This window comes from Stegodyphus dumicola, chromosome 4, assembly GCF_044657685.1.
Source record: "Stegodyphus dumicola isolate Sdum_Otavi_A_Nest chromosome 4, ASM4465768v1".
NCBI classification, from domain to species: Eukaryota; Metazoa; Arthropoda; class Arachnida; order Araneae; family Eresidae; genus Stegodyphus; species Stegodyphus dumicola.
The window spans coordinates 68,433,540-68,451,445 of record NC_140771.1 but is presented as its reverse complement, the minus strand read 5'-3'; the positions used below and the strand labels follow the sequence as shown (position 1 = coordinate 68,451,445).

Genomic DNA, 17,906 nt, shown 5'->3' with positions numbered 1-17,906 from the left:
ACCAGTGACATTCAATAGTTTCAATTTACACTCCACTGTTTTCTACAGGATGAATTTTGCTGCAATATTCAAAACTTATGACTTGCTAACATTCAAAATTGATAAATTGTTGTTAATGGAGAAAATGGTACTTTTCTGCTATTTACATAACTTTCATTTACTACTAGATTCAAACTTGATTTGAAGTAACTCATCCCTTGTGCCCAGGCTTGTTTACTGTAAAAAATAATTAATTGCTTCAAAAAATGTTACCAGTTCCTTAACAGTCTGTTGAACTTTGAAAAATGGTTCAATTAAATTATGTTCTTGTTAAAGTTTGGAAAAATACCTGCAACATGAAATATAGTACAATTGTCTAAGTCTTGGTAAGCTCCAGAATATTTTTTGTAAATAACATTTCACAGAACCACTCTAACAATTACACCGTAGTGTTATTATTTACATCAATTTAACATGTAAATAAAAGGAATTTAGAGAGCAAAATGTTTTGCGACAGTTACATAAAGAAGTCAATGTTTTTAATAAAAAATTTTAAATGTCTTATTTTGAAACATTGTTATCAATAAGGTAAATCAGTAAATGAATATATTTTCTACTCATTTTTTTAATTCAGTTTAATCATTACAGTTACTTTTCTTCAGGTTTATTGTATACAAATGTTAAACAGCATTTCCCGCAATACTGCCGATCAAAGTGTGAAGCCATGAAGACACCAGCACCACATTCCTCATTTGGGCATTCTCGGCGCAAACGAGTAATTTTTCCATTTTCATCAACCTATAAAAAAAATCACATAAAATAAACACTTGAGCCAAACTACTTTTGACATTAAAAAAGCATCAAATTAATCTGTAATAAAAGAAGGGAATTTACACAGCAACTAATTTGCAATGTCTTGGTGTGTACAACAAACTGTAATTGTGCTGTGTTTATTCTAAGAACTATTCATCAATAAGCAGTCACTACAGTAATGAACCTTATACACACACACTGGCCAATGAATTAGAAACCTTTGAGATTTTCATTTGAATGCGTGCTAGGGATGAAGTATGGAATTTTTTTTATGATGTAGGTTACACGTTTAAATGCTAGTGTATATAAGGTGTAAGGGAAGAGTGCTTTTTCATGATTAAGTAAAATGGGAAAAACAACAGATCTTTCACCATTTGAAAAAGCACTTACTGTTGGTGCCTGTTTAGCAGGAGTCTCGATTTTGAAAAAAGCAAATCTTAATAGGTTCTCCAAAGGTTTTCAAAACTTGAAATCAGAAATAACAGCCCTTCTCGAAAAGTCATAATTGCTGTTTGAACAGTTTTCCATTAGTGATTGATGTCTCCAACGGATTGTACAGCAGAACAGAGACTTCACTGTGCTTCAACTGACACAGATCACCAAGCAAGGCTCTTCCGAACAGATTTCAGCTCAAACCATGCACAGAGTATTGCAGAGGATAGGAATGCATAGTCGAATGCCTGAGAGAAAACCACTCACTTCCGCACAACATGCAAGAATTAGTGGCGTCGAAAAAGAAGACACTGGACATCTGAAGATTGGAAATGGGTAATGTGGTCAGATGAATCATGCTACACCTTATTTTACACTGATGGAAGACGTCAAATTTGGCAACAATCCCGTGAATCCATATTTGTACAAGGGTCTATCATGATATGGGGCATGTACTGCTAGCATGAAAGTGATGCCCTGGTTTTTCTCGAGGGTAAACAGCCATGAGATATCTAGACATACTGGCAGATCAAGTGCATCCTGCATTGTTACCCAGATGGTGATGGATTCATGAAATTCATGGACAATAATGAAACTATGCATCGTGCCAGAAGCATTCAAAATTAGTTTGCTGATCATCAGTCTGAGTTACAACACCTTCCCTGGCCACCACAGAGCCCAGATCTTAACCCCAGAGAAAATGTATGGAATATGGTGGAAAAATGCATCAAACAGCAGTCTCTTTCATCTAATTTAGAAGATCTAAAAAGCTACATAGCCAATACATAGTATTCTCTGGTCGTAAATCACTCCATACCTGCCAACCTCTAAAGATAAAACTTCAGAAGAACACGAAGAATTAATATAATGCTTTGATATTAAAAAAAATAACAATTTATACAAATAGAAACAAGAAAATTGTACTTGCATTAGTAAACCTCAATTAAGTAGTAACTAAAAAATTTATTAGGAAACATAAAAGAAAAACAATGTTACACACACACACACACACACACACACACAAAAAAAAAAAAAAAAAAAAAAAAAAAAAAAATTGCAATGAATTTAGAGTGCATTTTTTAGCTTTAGCCAAAAATTCTTTGGAAAATTTCCTGTCATAACAATTAGCAATTAAAATGTTTTCTAGAGTTTTTGGTGAAATTGAAGAATGAAACATAGTTTTGTTTTTCTTCACAACTCTTAAGACTCTCTCGCACTCAGCATTACTGTGTGAAATTACAGCTGCAGCTTTTTCTACTGCCAAATTAATTAAGTGGCATGGGCATCCAATAACAATTAATTCATTTTGTTCTTTTTTGAGGAAAGAGGCTACACCCTTTTTGTCATCCACCATGACATGAGCATTATCTGCACCAAATGAAATGCAGTTTGATATTGGGATGTTAAGTTGTTTCAACTTATTAATTACCAAGGAGGCAATATTTTCCTCCGTAGCGTCTCCATTTGATAATGGAGGACGCAAAAGATGAGTTTTCATTTCATTAGAAACATCACAGAAATATGCGACAACGGTAAAGCTTCCAATCGCATTCGTTGCTGCCATCGATTGACACCGAAAATGCTGAATTCTGGAGTGCAGCTATTGTTTTATTTTGTGCACCGCAAGCAGTTTCGTTCACAATAGATGTTTTCGTGCGAGCACAAGCATATTTCTGAGCAATCTTGGAGTCAGGAAACATCCGTCTGAAAAGTTGACCGGCGTGATCGGCAGCGCTTAGCGGCACGTTGTGTTCAATGAGGAATGCAGTAAACAAACACCCTGCCAAAATGACATCGGCATCCGAATTCGTAGCCGAATTTGAGAGAAAAAAAAAAAAATCCACTTTCTTTGACGTTGTCGAAGCCGAAGCATTAACTTCATGCTTCACAATGTCGCACAGGGTGAAAGCATCTAAGAAAGAAGTTGTTGCTTTACTTGAGTAGGTTATTGTTACCAAAGAGCGCGAAATTTGCAGAAGGCATGGACGTAAACTGTCTGTCCCTACATAGGAGGCAGCCGCAGCACACCTAATTAGGTGTCTCTAATAAAGTGACCACTGCTTCCGGGCTTACTAGTGGACAACGACTATTTCACAATAAAATGTATGACATTACTTTCCAGAGAGACTTTGTATGATTTTTTTAGTATAAGTATAATATAAAACAATCTTTAATTTTCATTTAAAACATATTAATTTATGCATTACACTCAAATTTGTTAACATGTTGTTTTGCCACAAAAATCAAAACTATTCAAATTTTCTGTGTAAGCAGCTTATTAGCTTCCAGAAAAGTTTTTCACAAGTAATTCTATTAAACACAACTGCTCTCAGAAAAGTACAGCCAAAGGATGTTTTCATACACTTCAAATGGTAATTCCAATTGGCATCATTGAGCAAATATTTAAATTTTCATATACTATTAGAGTATCTCAGAAATATATGACACAGCGCACACCTTTGGAAAAATATAGCTTTATGAAATTGCTCTCAGAGATAAGCAGCCATAGAATGTTTTCACTGAACTCAAACGGTAATTCCTAATTTCATCACAGAACAAATAATGAATTCCTTCCTTATATGTGATATTTTGGCAGTCGGGCACATGAATGAAGCTTGGAAGAAATGATGACACAGAAGAAGATAACTTTATACAGTCAACAGTCGTTAATCAGACGCCGGGACTTTGGCAATTCCGGATTATAGATCATCAGTTTAAATCTCGAAAGATGGCATGCAGAAATTCTAAAATTAAAAATATGAAACCGTAATTTATGAAATAAAGAACAATTATGATCTAAAAGGTATCAAAATTTAAAAAAAAAAAAAAAAAAAAAAAGAGCTTAATATTTGTTTGTTTACTTTATTAAACATTTCTTTCAATGTAAGTTGTTTAAGTTGCTTCGTTTTATGTGATAATACTTTCTCTTTAATTCTATAAAGAGACATAATTTCTTGTTCAATTTAAGATAAAAAATTTAAGCTCAAAATTTAAGATCAATGTTAATTGAATTTGGTATATATTTACTCTTTTTTAATTATATTTTTTTATTCTTTAAAAAAAAAATACACCCTTTTTTGATTTATTTTTAATAATTTTTATAAATTTGTCGAAATTTAAATTATAACCTACAAAATTTTACCATCATCTTAAAGTAGGTGATTTCTAAGCATACCTGCCCCATCAAAAAGTCAAGTTTTTTTTAAATTCAAAATTTTCTGATATACACAAATTTACATGGTTTGTCTGGCATCTTTCTTAAGCGATAATATTTTTCCTAAAGGATGTGTACATATTTATTAATAGTATATATGAAAAGCTATTTTTTTAAATTATTGATAATGATATTCAAATTTAACTTTTAAAATATTTCTTTTATCCTTCCTTAAAAAAAAAAATAAAGAGATAAAGAGTAAATTCTTACTTTTGCTGTGTTATCGCCTGCTTACTTTAATTGCATTTAAATTGAATTGTCAAAAACTGAGAAAGTTTGATGTTTATTTTCACAATTTTTTTAAGCGAACAGGACATTGACAGTTTGGGTCATGCTCCGGCTTTGAAAAAAATATATATATAAATACAGTCAAAAGTCGTTAATCCGGACTGGGCGATTCCGGATTATAGATCACCAGTTTAAATCTGGTAAGATGGCATGCAGAAATTATAAAATTAAAAATATGAAACCGTAACTTATGAAATAAAGAACAATTATGATTTAAAGGGTATCAAAATTTACAAAAAAAAAGCTTAATATTTATTCGTTTACTTTATTAAACATTTCTTTCACTGTAAGTTGTTTAAGTTGCTTTGTTTCATGTGATAATACTTTCTCTTTAATTCTATTAAACAGATATAATTTCTTGTTTAGTTACAAAGTTCTACTGTTCAAGTCCTATAATTGCTCTGTCGAGAATACCGACTAATTTGTCAATCGAAATTTTTTCATTTTCAATAACCTCTGTCAGATTCTTCACTATCGGAAGCGAATTTAATGACAAGGAACTTGATTTAAATCATATCAAAAACGGAGATGAAATACTACATTTAATAAGGAATTATAAGCCAAATTAAATAAAAACATCTGCCGTGAAGATAACGATAGCGCTGACAGATCAACTTCCAATTCATTGTGCGCCGAGGTTTATCCCCCCCGCCGCCGCAGAGCAGCATGAAATTGATAAACAGATTTCGGAATAGTTAAAGAAACAAAGGATATGACTTCATCCATTTTTTTGCAGCAATTCCACTTCTTGTTTAATGGACTTTGAAACATACTTTCGCTTTGTAGATCCTTTACATATTGGTAAATATATATCGGAAACTATATTTGAGATAATCGAAAGTTCAAGCTAAATTTTATAAAATTGCTCTGTCAAAAAAAAAAAAAAAAAAAAAAAAAAAAAAAAAAAAAGCCAGATCCAATTTGAATACTAAGGAACAACACAATCTGCAACATTAACTGAATTACATAATTTTAGCTTAGCTTATACCGCCCGTTATACATTTAATGCGCATGCGTAAACGTATTTTGCACACACGCATATTCGCAGCCATAAAGGTCTTGCGCGCATACGCAGAAAGTTTGTAGCTTTGAGGTCCGGATTATGGGTGTCCGAATTAACGACTTTTGACTGCATAAATTTTCACATTAATCCTCAGGCTTAAAGACTCTAAATAATATGATTTAGATTGTTTGTACACAATACAAGAATCAGGCCATAATTAAAATGTCTAGAAGTTGTTTCAGGTGAAATACATTTAATGCAACTGATAGTTTAAAAAATTTGACAAGAATGCGAAATTTATGGAAAAGTAACAAATTAAAAATGTTAATTCTTGTGTAAGCACTGAAAACAAATGTAGAAGGAAATTTTTTGGGGGGAAGAAAAATTTAAACGGAAATTACTTCAAGGAAGTTGGGCGTTTAAAGAGAAAACAATCAGACGTGTACACCACCAAACAGCAGCAATTGAGTGTGCTAACGGAAAAGACAAAAACGATATCATTGCAGATTCAAGTGAAGAGCGACTGGTTTTCGACTATATGGTTGTATAAATTTAAATTATGCCATAGAACATCATATCGTATCATAAACAAAGCATGCCATGATTTCTCAGTCGAATTATTTGAAGATTCAGGAATTTATCCTGTGATGTATGTGGATGTCATCTAAAGACCTTCTTCCTCTTGATGAAACCAGTCTTTCCTTTCATCTCACGACTTGTCTCTAAAGACTGGTAAAGTCTCTGACCAAATACTGATGAGATGGATTGTTAAGTTACAGGAAAGCAAGGCTATCTGCCTAAAAGGAGAGATGCCTTCGCGAAGAATTTTCTAAAGGAAACCAGCTGGTATACACATTACACATGAAAAATCACGCCAGCCCCTTCGGCAAGATTTGAGCCCTGGAGTGAACTACCAGTGTTTGGAGACTTTACTGCTCGGCCATTTGTGTGCTCTTTTGAAAAGGAAGGCAATACTTTATTTAATGTCGGAAATACCAAGATGTTTAAAAAGTTGGATGGTTTTTAATATACTTGCAGAATGCCTGACGAAAAACAACAAAGCCATTAACCCTCTAAGCAGCAAGGCCATATATATATGTATATGGTCTAGAATATTTTTTGCGATATGTGTAAGAATGTGTGTATACATACGTGCACATTAAAATATGTCAAAGAAATTAAGGCAATATATCGAAAGAAAACAAATCCAGGTATGAAATAATAAGAAGCTTTTTACAATAGAATCAAAAAATTTAATTTCTTTTCATAGTAGTTTTGGGACATTTGTGCTTTCTTAGCTAAAAACATGGCTGCTCAGAGGGTTAAGAAGAAAAAATTAATTTTTGCATAAAATTAAGTATTTTTAATTTAATTTTTATATTTTATTCTCGATATTTCAAAAATAAAATATGACTAGAATATGAATAACATTTTAAGAAATTAAACGTAGGATGATAAAATTGTGTAAAGGAATGGGAACAAAGATAAAACTGTTTAAAGCAATGTATGCAAGTCATCCTAAAATGGCGAATATACATCTCTTTATACAATCCAGACGTCCATTGTCCGGAATAATCTTAAATCCGCACCTGAAAAACCACCAAAAACGTTTTTCTCCTAAGCATTTGATTCCCCCCTCAGCACATAATAAAATAGAGAGTCCTGATGCTGCGTATCTGCCACACATCTCCAACCGAAACATTCCACATACATATCTATGTATATCCACATAGATACAAACCTGGCAAATCATTATCTATTATACTTTCCTTCCATCACCGCACATTTATCAAAACATGACAACTTGAGTAATAACTCAGGTAGCAATGCCTAAACAATTTTTTATGTTAGCAATTGAATAATAAAGGAGTATGGGTAACCTTTTATGTTGACATTATGCTTGATGATTACAGATTTAATTTCAATGCCCTAGAAATTTTGACGAGGAAAATTTTCTTTCCATGTGCTAAAAATAGATTTTATTGATGATAATCATAGACCCAAAGATTACATTTAGGTATATTTGAATTAAGAATAACTGATTTGTTATTCACATAAACACAGAATCAGCACAAGGGCCCATATGGCTGCACGGAGTAGCAGAATTTAGGACCCAGAGAGACTGCATTAGGCGTTAAGATATCTAGCGCTGGCTCTCAATAATAAGTATATGTAGGAATTTATTCAGAACTCTGGTAAGTCTTAAGCATGTGCAAGAAATAGACATAAGTATAATAAATAACTGAACTAATACAATCCAGGCTTAATTGCCTCAGTGCATGATAGAAGTAAGATAAACTTGTCGTTAGTCGCCAAGCTCATGATGCATAGCCAAATACGTATAGTGAAGAATAGTAAATTTGATGATGATAGCCATTAATTTTAAAGGTTTTCGGATATCGCAAAACAAATGTGAAATTTTCCAATTAACGGACTTTGTTAAGAAATGTGGAGAAGCAGTAACAAATGAAGAGGATATATAAAAGAAATTTTTCTTTGTGATGACAGTACTTCTCAATCATCAATGGATCTATATCCAGGAAATACAACTACTGATAGTGAAGAAAGTGACAGACTTTACTGAAAATGAGAAAATTTTAATTGACAAGTTAGTCGGACTTCTCGAAACAGCAGTTACAGGATTTCAACAATGTAACTAAACAGGAGATTATGTCTGTCTACAGAATTAAAGAAAAAGTATTAGCACAAAAACGAAGCAACTTAAACAACTTACACTCAAAGAAATGTTTAATAAGGTAAATAAATATTAAGCCTTTTTTTTTGTAAATTTTGATACCCTGTAGATCATAAATACTTCATTTTTTCATAAATCACAATTTCATATCCTGATTATTAGCATGGCCATACCATTACTGCCAGTCATTTTTGTGCCAGTTTGTTAAGCAATCCTAAGCAAGCACTCTGGCTTTTAATTTTATAATTTGTACATGCCATCTTACTAGATTTAAACTGATGATCTAATATCTGGAAAAACCTAAAATCCGGAATCGGCGAAGTCCTGATGAGTCCAGATTTCGGACTTTGTACTGTATATCTCTTTTCTGAAGGGAACATTGAAAGTATGTTAACTGTGCTTTACTGTATTTTCTCTTTTAATGTATGCAGTTTTCAAATGCATTGTAGTCTGGGTAACAAAGTATTCTTCCGAAAGAAACTCGATTCAAATAAAAAAAAACAAATTGTACAAAATTCGTATTAATAAATATATTTAAAATGTTCAGTTCGAAGGAATAAATAGAAAATTTTAAAACAATTATCTGAAAAAACAATGCAACAAAAACCAATAAAATCAGTCTAAAAATTTAAAACTTTTCCAAGATAATAACTGACTTAAAAATATAGTAAAAGTATTTGAAAAAAAATAAATGATGCACCTTTTATTTAAACTGCGCAGTTCTAATGAGTAAATACAAATTTTTAAAAGTTATTTGAAAGAAACCATGGAACTTAATTAAAATGAAATTCAAAAAAGAAAAATATTTAAAATGACAATTATAATATAAAGAACATTTTTTTAAATTTTTTTCCGCTCACGAACAATGTAAAAAGGAAAATAGGTTGCCATATATTACGAAGTTTGCCAAGTTGGCACAAACCGAAAGGATAGCAGGAAGATAAATCTTTAAATTTCCCACCAAATTTTATATTTAGTAATTGAGTAAATTGGCATGTCATTTCAGAAAAAGACAGTTATTTTGTAGTGATGTGATGTATTTAATTATGGCAAAGCACACTAGGGCTATCTGCCTAAGGGCAGGGATGCCTTCGTGGAGGACTTTCTATGGGAAACTGGCTCGTATACACGTTACACATGGGGAAAACACCCATGCAGCCAGCCTGTTCGTGGGATTCGAACCTTGGACCGAACTACCAGTGTTCAGCGACTTTACCGCTCGGCCGCTGGTGGGCCCAGTTTTTTTTTTTTTTTATAGAAATACCTATGGTAGAATAATGCTACATATAAATCTAACATATATCCTAAATCGTGCTTTCAAGACACGGAAAAACATATTTGAATTTCGTCATTCGGCACAGTAAAACGGGAGATATAGAACCGTCTCACTTTTTTTGGGGGGGAAACGCACACTTTGGATTTATTTTAATAGTTATTATAACAATGTTTAGAGATTCCAAATTATGTACAAATGAATCAGACTGTTTAGCCACCCAGTTGGGAAAGTGGTTAGTGACTCTGACTGCCGTACCAAAGAGACCAAACTTTGGAGAAGGCATGGATGTAAACTGTCTGTCCCTGCATAGGAAGCAAGGGTGGCCCATTGAGTGTCTCTAATTAAGTGACCACAGCTTACAATAAAATGTATGATATTACTTTTCAGACAGACCTTGTATGATTTTTTATGAGCATGATATAAAACAATCTTTATTTTTCATTTAAAACATATTCATTTATGTATTACACTCAAATTTGTTAACATGTTGTTTTCCCACAAAAATCAAAACTTTTTCAAATTTTCTGCATAAGCTGACTATTTACTTCCTGAAAAAAGTTTGTTTTCATAAGTAATTCTATTAAATACAACTGCTCTCAGAAAAGTACAGCCAAAGGATGTTTTCATACAATTCAAATGGTAATTCCAATTGGCATCACTGAGCAAATATTTAAATTTTCATATACTATTAGAGTATCTCAGAAATATTATATGACACAGCACACCTATGGAAAAAGGAAGGAAAAATAAACTTTATGAAATTGCTCTCAGAGATTAGCAGCCGTAGAATGTTTTCACTGAACTCAAACTGTAATTCCTAATTTCATCAAAGAGCAAATAATGAATTCTTTTATTATATATAGTTTTATCATGAATTTACATATTAAAAACCAGAAATTAATTTTTCATACATGAGGATCTAGATAACGTGTGTAGCGAAGCGGTATCTTAACTTTAAATTAATAAACCTAAGAATACATCACTGCGAGTGGACTGTAAATTTAACCTTTATTCGCGGTTTGAACTTTCGAACACAACACAGCACAAAGTAAAGCGACAGAGTTACAATTAGCGGTTTAAAGAATGCAAGAACAAAATGCGAACTACGCATACAATCTGCGCATTGCGAAATAATATCTAACAGACAGGCAGAGAGCTCTGGTGGCCGAAATATTCCGCCCGGCGTTGAAACATCGTTTCAAACTAAATAGCTTTTACAAAATGAAATTATCATAACAGTATTAAATTATGCAAAAATGTATCATCAAAATATTCACAAGAAAACATAATATGAAATTATGCAATGAAACTAAATTATTCTCAAAATAGATGCACAGAAGCCTTGATACAATTCAGGAACTTATATAGCTAAAGCAAAGTACAAAGTTATAATGCTTTAGGAAAAAAACTTAATCATTGATAGGCAAAACACTAAGTTTGTGAATTGGCCTTTTGAAAACTCCGTTAGCGGTTTTGATCTTCACGATACGCACAATATTATCTGAGCTAGGAAAAACTTCCAGCACTCTTCCTAATTTCCATCGTAGCGGGGGTAAATTGTCTTCCTTTATGATAACTAAATCATTAACCTTTAAATTAGGTTGCACTTTCAACCATTTTGAACGTCGTTGCAAATTAGAAATGTATTCATCGGACCATCTTTTCCAAAAGCTTTGAAACATTTTCTCAACAAGCTTCCAACGTTGCAATATAGGAATTTTTTGATTGTGTAAACTTTCTTCTGGTAAGGCAGTTAGCGGGGTACCAATTAAAAAATGGCCTGGCGTAAGTGCAGAAAATTCTGATGGATCTTCAGACAGTGGACACAACGGTCGCGAATTTAAACAAGCTTCAATTTGAGCTAGCAATGTCATAAATTCTTCTTGCGTTAGAAGTTGTTCACCTATGGTTCGCTTGATGTAACTTTGTAGATTTGACTGCAGCTTCCCATAATCCTCCAAAATGTGACGCTGCAGAAGGATTAAATATCCACTTAATACCTTCAGTAGAGCAATATTTATTAACCAATTCATTTTCCTTCAAGGAGTTTATTACTCTTTTCAATTCCTTATCTGCAGCAATAAAATTTGTGCCACAATCGCTATGCACTTCTATTGGTTTTCCTCTTCGAGATACAAAGCGCTTCAAAACGGCAATAAATGATTCTGATGTAAGATTACCTACTAATTCAATATGTATAGCTCTTATAGTAAAACACACGAATACACAAATGTAGCATTTCATTGGTTTTACTCCTCGACCTTGCCTGGGCTTCACTTGAAATGGCCCGGCGTAGTCAATTCCAACTTTGGAGAAAACCTTTGACGGAACGACTCTAGACGATGGTAAATCAGACATTATCTGGGTAGATGTTTTAGCTCGTACACGATGACATTTCACACATTTCCAAATCTGTTGTCTTACAACTGACCTAGCGTGGATTATCCAATATTCTCTTCTAATTACTGATAGCAATAGCAGGGGGCCTGCATGAAGATGGAATATATGAAAATGATTCACTATAATCTGTGTTATGTGATGTTTCTTGGGCAACAAAATAGGATATTTTCTGTCCTGCGCGATGTTGGATTGTCTTAATCTTCCTCCAACGCGTATAAGTCCATTCTTATCGATAAACGGGTTCAAAGAAAGGATCTTACTATTTGAGTTTAACGGTTGATTCTTTTTCAGAAGATTATATTCGTTAGAAAACTCATCCATTTGAACTACTCTAACAATTGCATTTCTAGCGTATTGCAATTCTTCGGTTTTAAGGTAACCCTTAATTCTTGTTGCGGTAGATTTAGCTGAATTATTCGCAAACCGAAAACACCAAGCGATGATTCTTTTAAGTTTCAAAAATGATGAAACTTCATTAAGGACTGGAATTTGCGAAGCGACTGTTCCAATTGAACAAGAAATATTTTTCCGTTGTTCCCTTAAAGACTCTTCTGAAAACGGTAAGTTGATAGAGAATGGAATATTATTTGAATTAAGCCACTGAGGACCTGTCCACCACAAGTCATGAGTAGAAAGTTCTGAAGGCAAAAGACCTCTTGATGCGCAATCAGCTGGATTCTCCTTTCCTTTTATGTGATTCCAATGCGATGAAGGTAAGACTGATTGAATTTCTGAAACGCGGTTGGCTACGAAGGTTTGCCAGCGTGTTGCTTCTGATTGTATCCAGGACAAAACTATCATTGAATCATTCCATGCGTAAATACTGTCAACAGGAATTTGCAATGAATTCTGCACAGCTTGAACCAAATGCACTAATAGAACTGCAGAGCAGAGTTCTAAACGAGGAATAGAGATTACTTTCAGGGGAGCTACGCGAGTTTTTGATGTTAGTAGCTGCACCGAAATTGAAGAATGATTTGAAGACTTTAAACAAATCACTGCGGCGTAAGCTTTCTCTGATGAGTCACAGAAACAATGAAGTTCTACATTTGTAGATTTGGAAAATAATACTCTCCTAGGAATATGAATGCATTCAAGATTTGCGATACCTTCACAATAGATTTTCCATCTTTGATTGATTTCATCTGGCAAGGGATCATCCCACGAGATTTGTAATTTCCATATGTCTTGAAGCAAGATTTTTGCTGCAACTATAAAAGGTGCTAACCAACCAAGTGGATCAAAGATTTTCGAAATAGAAGATAAAATTATTCTTTTAGTAAAACACTCTCTGTTTTCGAGATTTTCAAAGTGGCAAGTAAACTCGTCTTGCGTTGGATACCACTCCAAACAAAATAATTTTATTGATTTAGTATCAACTACTGTACATGAAGAATTTGAGTTCTGAGCACTCAAAGCAGTTTCTAAAATCGAGCGATCATTAGTACACCATTTATGCAATTGAAAGCCACCTTTTTGTAAAAGTTCACTCAGTTGTGAAATTAACTCTACGGCGTCTTCTACTGTGTCTGAACCAAATAGGACATCATCAATATAACAATTGTGTAATATTATTTCAGCTGCCTTTGGGAATTTAGTTCCTTCGTCAATTGTTAGTTGTTTGAGTACGCGAGTAGCCAGGTATGAAGCGGAAGTAGTGCCGTACGTAACTGTGCACAACCTGTAAGTTTTAATCGGCTTCGATGGATCATCTCTCCAAAATATTTTTTGGTAATCGCGATCTTCATCATGAATTTGAACTTTTCGATACATTTTCAATAAGTCGCTAGTAATGGCTATGGGATAGCATCTAAACCTCAAAAGAATAGTAAATAAGTCGTCTTGTACCTTGGGACCATTCATTAGCGTGTCATTAAGCGATATCCCTGATGTAGTTTTGGCACTAGCATTGAAAACGACGCGTAATTTTGTGGTAAGACTGGATTCTTTTAGCACGTGATGATGAGGTATATAATAATGAAAATTTACTTTATCTGGATTATCATCGGATAATTCTTCCATGTGTCCAAGTGATAAATATTCGGACATGAAGTCTTTATACTGTTGATATACTTCAGGAGTTTTTATTAATTTTTTTTTCAGACTAAGAAACTTGCGAAAGGCTGATGGTCTGGAATTACCCAACTCATTTCTTTTAGGCTTGAATGGCAGTTTTACTGAGTAACGACCCTTTTCACTACACACGTGATTTTCCACGAAATTATTTTCACACAATCTTTCCTCTTTAGTTAAAGGTTTCGATGTGGGAATTTGTTCCAAATCTCAAAATGATTTAACTAATTCCTCAGTGTTTACGTTTAGCGTATTGACTGAAACCTGCTTACGGTTTGGGAATTCAAAATGTGTAGTTCCAGCAATTATCCATCCTAACTTAGAACAACATGCAAATGGAAGATTTTTGCCCCTTTTAATTACCTCGCCATTTATTAAAGTAAGGAATACATTAACTCCAAGTAAAATATCAATTTCTCCCGATTCATGAAATGTAGGATCTGCTAAAGTTAAATCTTGGAAATTTTCATATAAATTCAAAGGTAAAGTTACACTTGGAATGTTTCCTGTAATTTTGTCTATTATGTAAGCGGATGTTGAAATTCTGTAATTAGTATTAAAATGAGGTGTAAACAACAAGTCAACTTCTCCAGTAGTAGTTGTATTGAAAGTACCTAAGCATGACACTAATATCTTCGAATCCTTTATGCTCAATCCTAAATTGATAGCTGTTTTCCGACGAATGAATTATTTTTCACTACCTGAATCTAGTAAACATCTACAATTTATGAATTCCTGGTTTGAGTTTTGAACCTTAATTAAAGCAGTACACAAAAGTACATGACTACGTTTACCATTAGCATGAGCACCAAAATGTTGATTTTCATAGTTGTTTGCACAAACAGTTGGAGAACCCTCACTCAAGTTGTTTTCTGGTTTAATTTGCGATTTCGGAACAAACACTTGTGCTTCCGGTGAAGGGAATCTAGATGCATTTTTTTGGTTTGAAATTATTTTCTAAATGCAAAATGCTATGATGATGCTTAAAACAATGCTTGCAGGTGTTTGCACTCTTACACATTTTAACTTTATGGACATTAGACAAGCAATTAAAACAAAGTTTATTAGTCTTAACAAACTCTATTCGGTTTTGCACTGGTAAATTAAAAAAATTAGAACACCTGTATAAAAAATGATCTTCTTTACAAAATAAGCAGGTAGAATTAGAAATCAGAGAAGTAACCCTATTATACACTGGTTTATCTGATTTATGCGTTTTACTAACTAAAGGTTTACTGTTCTGTAATGTTCTAGCGTAATTCTTCAAAATTTCTATCAAGTCATTCAACTTTGGTATTTCATCTTTTTTTAATTGATGCTCCCACCACAACTTTGTCGAAACGTCAAGTTTTTGCAAAATAATATACAACAACAAAGTATCACTAAAATTATCTATCCTTTGATCTAATATTTCCAATGAGCGAGTTATTTCGTTTACGTTATCTACTAAACTTAATATCAAGGATGTAGATTCCGTTTGTAATTGTGAAACATTAAGAATTCTTTTAATAAAAGCAAATATCTGTTCTCTCTTATTAGAAAATCTCTCTTCTAGTAAATTCCAAGCAATACTGAAATTTTGATCAGCTATGGGAATTGACCGAATAATGCGATAAGCATCATTTTTCAAAGAACTCTTTAAATATTGTAATTTTTGAGCTCCAGAAAGATTTGAATTGTTGCGAACACTAGCGTTAAATAAATCTTTAAATGTTATCCATTCAGTTAAATTTCTGCTAAATGTGGGTAAAGATAATTTCGGTAACTTTAAACTTTCAGAGATTGATTCAGGTACGACAGGTTTGTCGCCATTTGCATTTACGACCTTGTAAACCTATAACTTACGAATAATTTTTAAGTGAACCTCCTCAATTTTCTCTAAAATCGACTGTTCTTCCTCAACGAAAGTGTTTATTTTTTAATCATCACAATTTGTATAAATTTCTCTAAATAGAGATTTAAAATCTTCCTTAAAAATTTTACATTTTTCTAAGATTAATTCAGCTTCAGCATTATCTAAGTTATCATAATCTATTCTCTCAATGAATTTAGTTAACTGTGTTTTCAAAATTTTTTTTCGTTTTTTTTTTTTCTATATCTGACATTTTGAAAATATTCTAAATTCTCGATTTTACTAATACTTTAAACACAACAATAGTAGCAAGCAATAAGGAAATCTCAAATGCAATTAAAATGCGTTAACTATTTCACTCACCTCGAACACTGTATCCATTCCGTAAGTCTTGAGAATTCTAAACTGAAATTGCATTATCAACTCCATTACGGACATGTAGAATTCTTATTCACAAGCGCGGGTTTTTCTCGAAGCTCCGGCTCGACGGACCAAATAATGTAGCGAAGCGGTATCTTAACTTTAAATTAATAAACCTAAGAATACATCACTGCGAGTGGACTGTAAATTTAACCTTTATTCGCGGTTTGAACTTTCGAACACAACACAGCACAAAGTAAAGCGACAGAGTTACAATTAGCGGTTTTAAGAATGCAAGAACAAAATGCGAACTACGCATACAATCTGCGCATTGCGAAATAATATCTAACAGACAGGCAGAGAGCTCTGGTGGCCGAAACAATGTGTAATGATTGCAGTAAATAAAAACAAAGGAAACTATTCATTACAATAACAACAAACACTGCTATTAACCAACTTTTACACATGCATACAGGACCTTCTAATTTTCTACTGCGTAAAATCATACAATATAAAACTACAGAACATCAATAATTGCTCAGAAGTTACATTTTATAAGATGATCTGAAAGAAATTCACTTCAAAGAATTATTTGGATTACTTAATGAAAGCAAAGCGAATGAGGGCCATCTGTCTAGGCTCTATTCCAATTTTGAAGGGGCACAACCCCAGCATGGAAGTCTCACATCTTCTTTTTTCCTACCTCCTGAATGGTACTGACATATCTTAAATACATTATTCCACAAGTATTACAGTTGCAAAAATTGATGATCTATCTAAAGTTTCAATTTAAGCAAAAACTGAATGTGCAATATATATGCTCTCAGAAATTCACAGCCATGAATTCTTTTCATTAGAATCAAATGGTAATTCCACATTTCATCATGAAGCAAAAAAAAAAAAAAAAAAAAACTGTAAACATGTATCTGTCAATCCTTCAATTAATCTAAGTACATTTAAATACATTCAAATTTGGATAATTCAGTATTAACTGCCATTCACTAAAAATACACAGATTGAAAGATTCATGCACCTAAAATCTATGTAGAATAAAATTTTAATTCTTAGCCTCTCTATAGTGCCAATAAAATAATTATAGGGTACGAAGTAACATAAATCTTCACAACTGAAATTATTGCATTAAACTCTTACAAAAATACTGCCCAAAATTCAAAATTACTTTTTGAAATGAAAATGCTAAAATCATACTGGACAAATCTTTCAACCTTCTAGGTAGATTTTTATTATATTTCTATTGTATGTAAAATTGTTGCTTTCTGCTTTTATTCCAGATTTTTAATCAGCAGGTGAGACCTCTAACATTTTTCTAACACAAAGCAATCAACTTTATATAAGTTGATTGGAACAAATACAAAAAATAATCAGTAAGTTTTAACATCTTGAATAAGTGATCAGAGCCTAATTTTTCACTCAGATACATTCTGTTCCATTCATCCACCCAAAAGTAAAATGGCACAGAAACAATAGGAGAACCCTACGATTCTTTCACCACCCACCTTG

The 17,906-nt window shown here is 32.9% G+C and overlaps 1 protein-coding gene across 2 annotated transcripts in view; it reads right to left on the bottom strand.

The window, feature by feature from the left end:
• Nucleotides 1-586: 586 nt before the first annotated feature.
• Nucleotides 587-17,906, bottom strand: part of RpS27A (ribosomal protein S27A) — a 34,112-nt gene continuing 16,792 nt past the window's right edge. For both annotated transcript variants that reach the window (XM_035374421.2, XM_035374422.2), the window contains exon 5: nucleotides 587-777. In XM_035374421.2, the coding sequence (XP_035230312.1) occupies nucleotides 628-777 (150 nt within the window). In that variant the 3' untranslated portion in view covers nucleotides 587-627. The remainder of the gene's footprint in view (nucleotides 778-17,906) is intronic.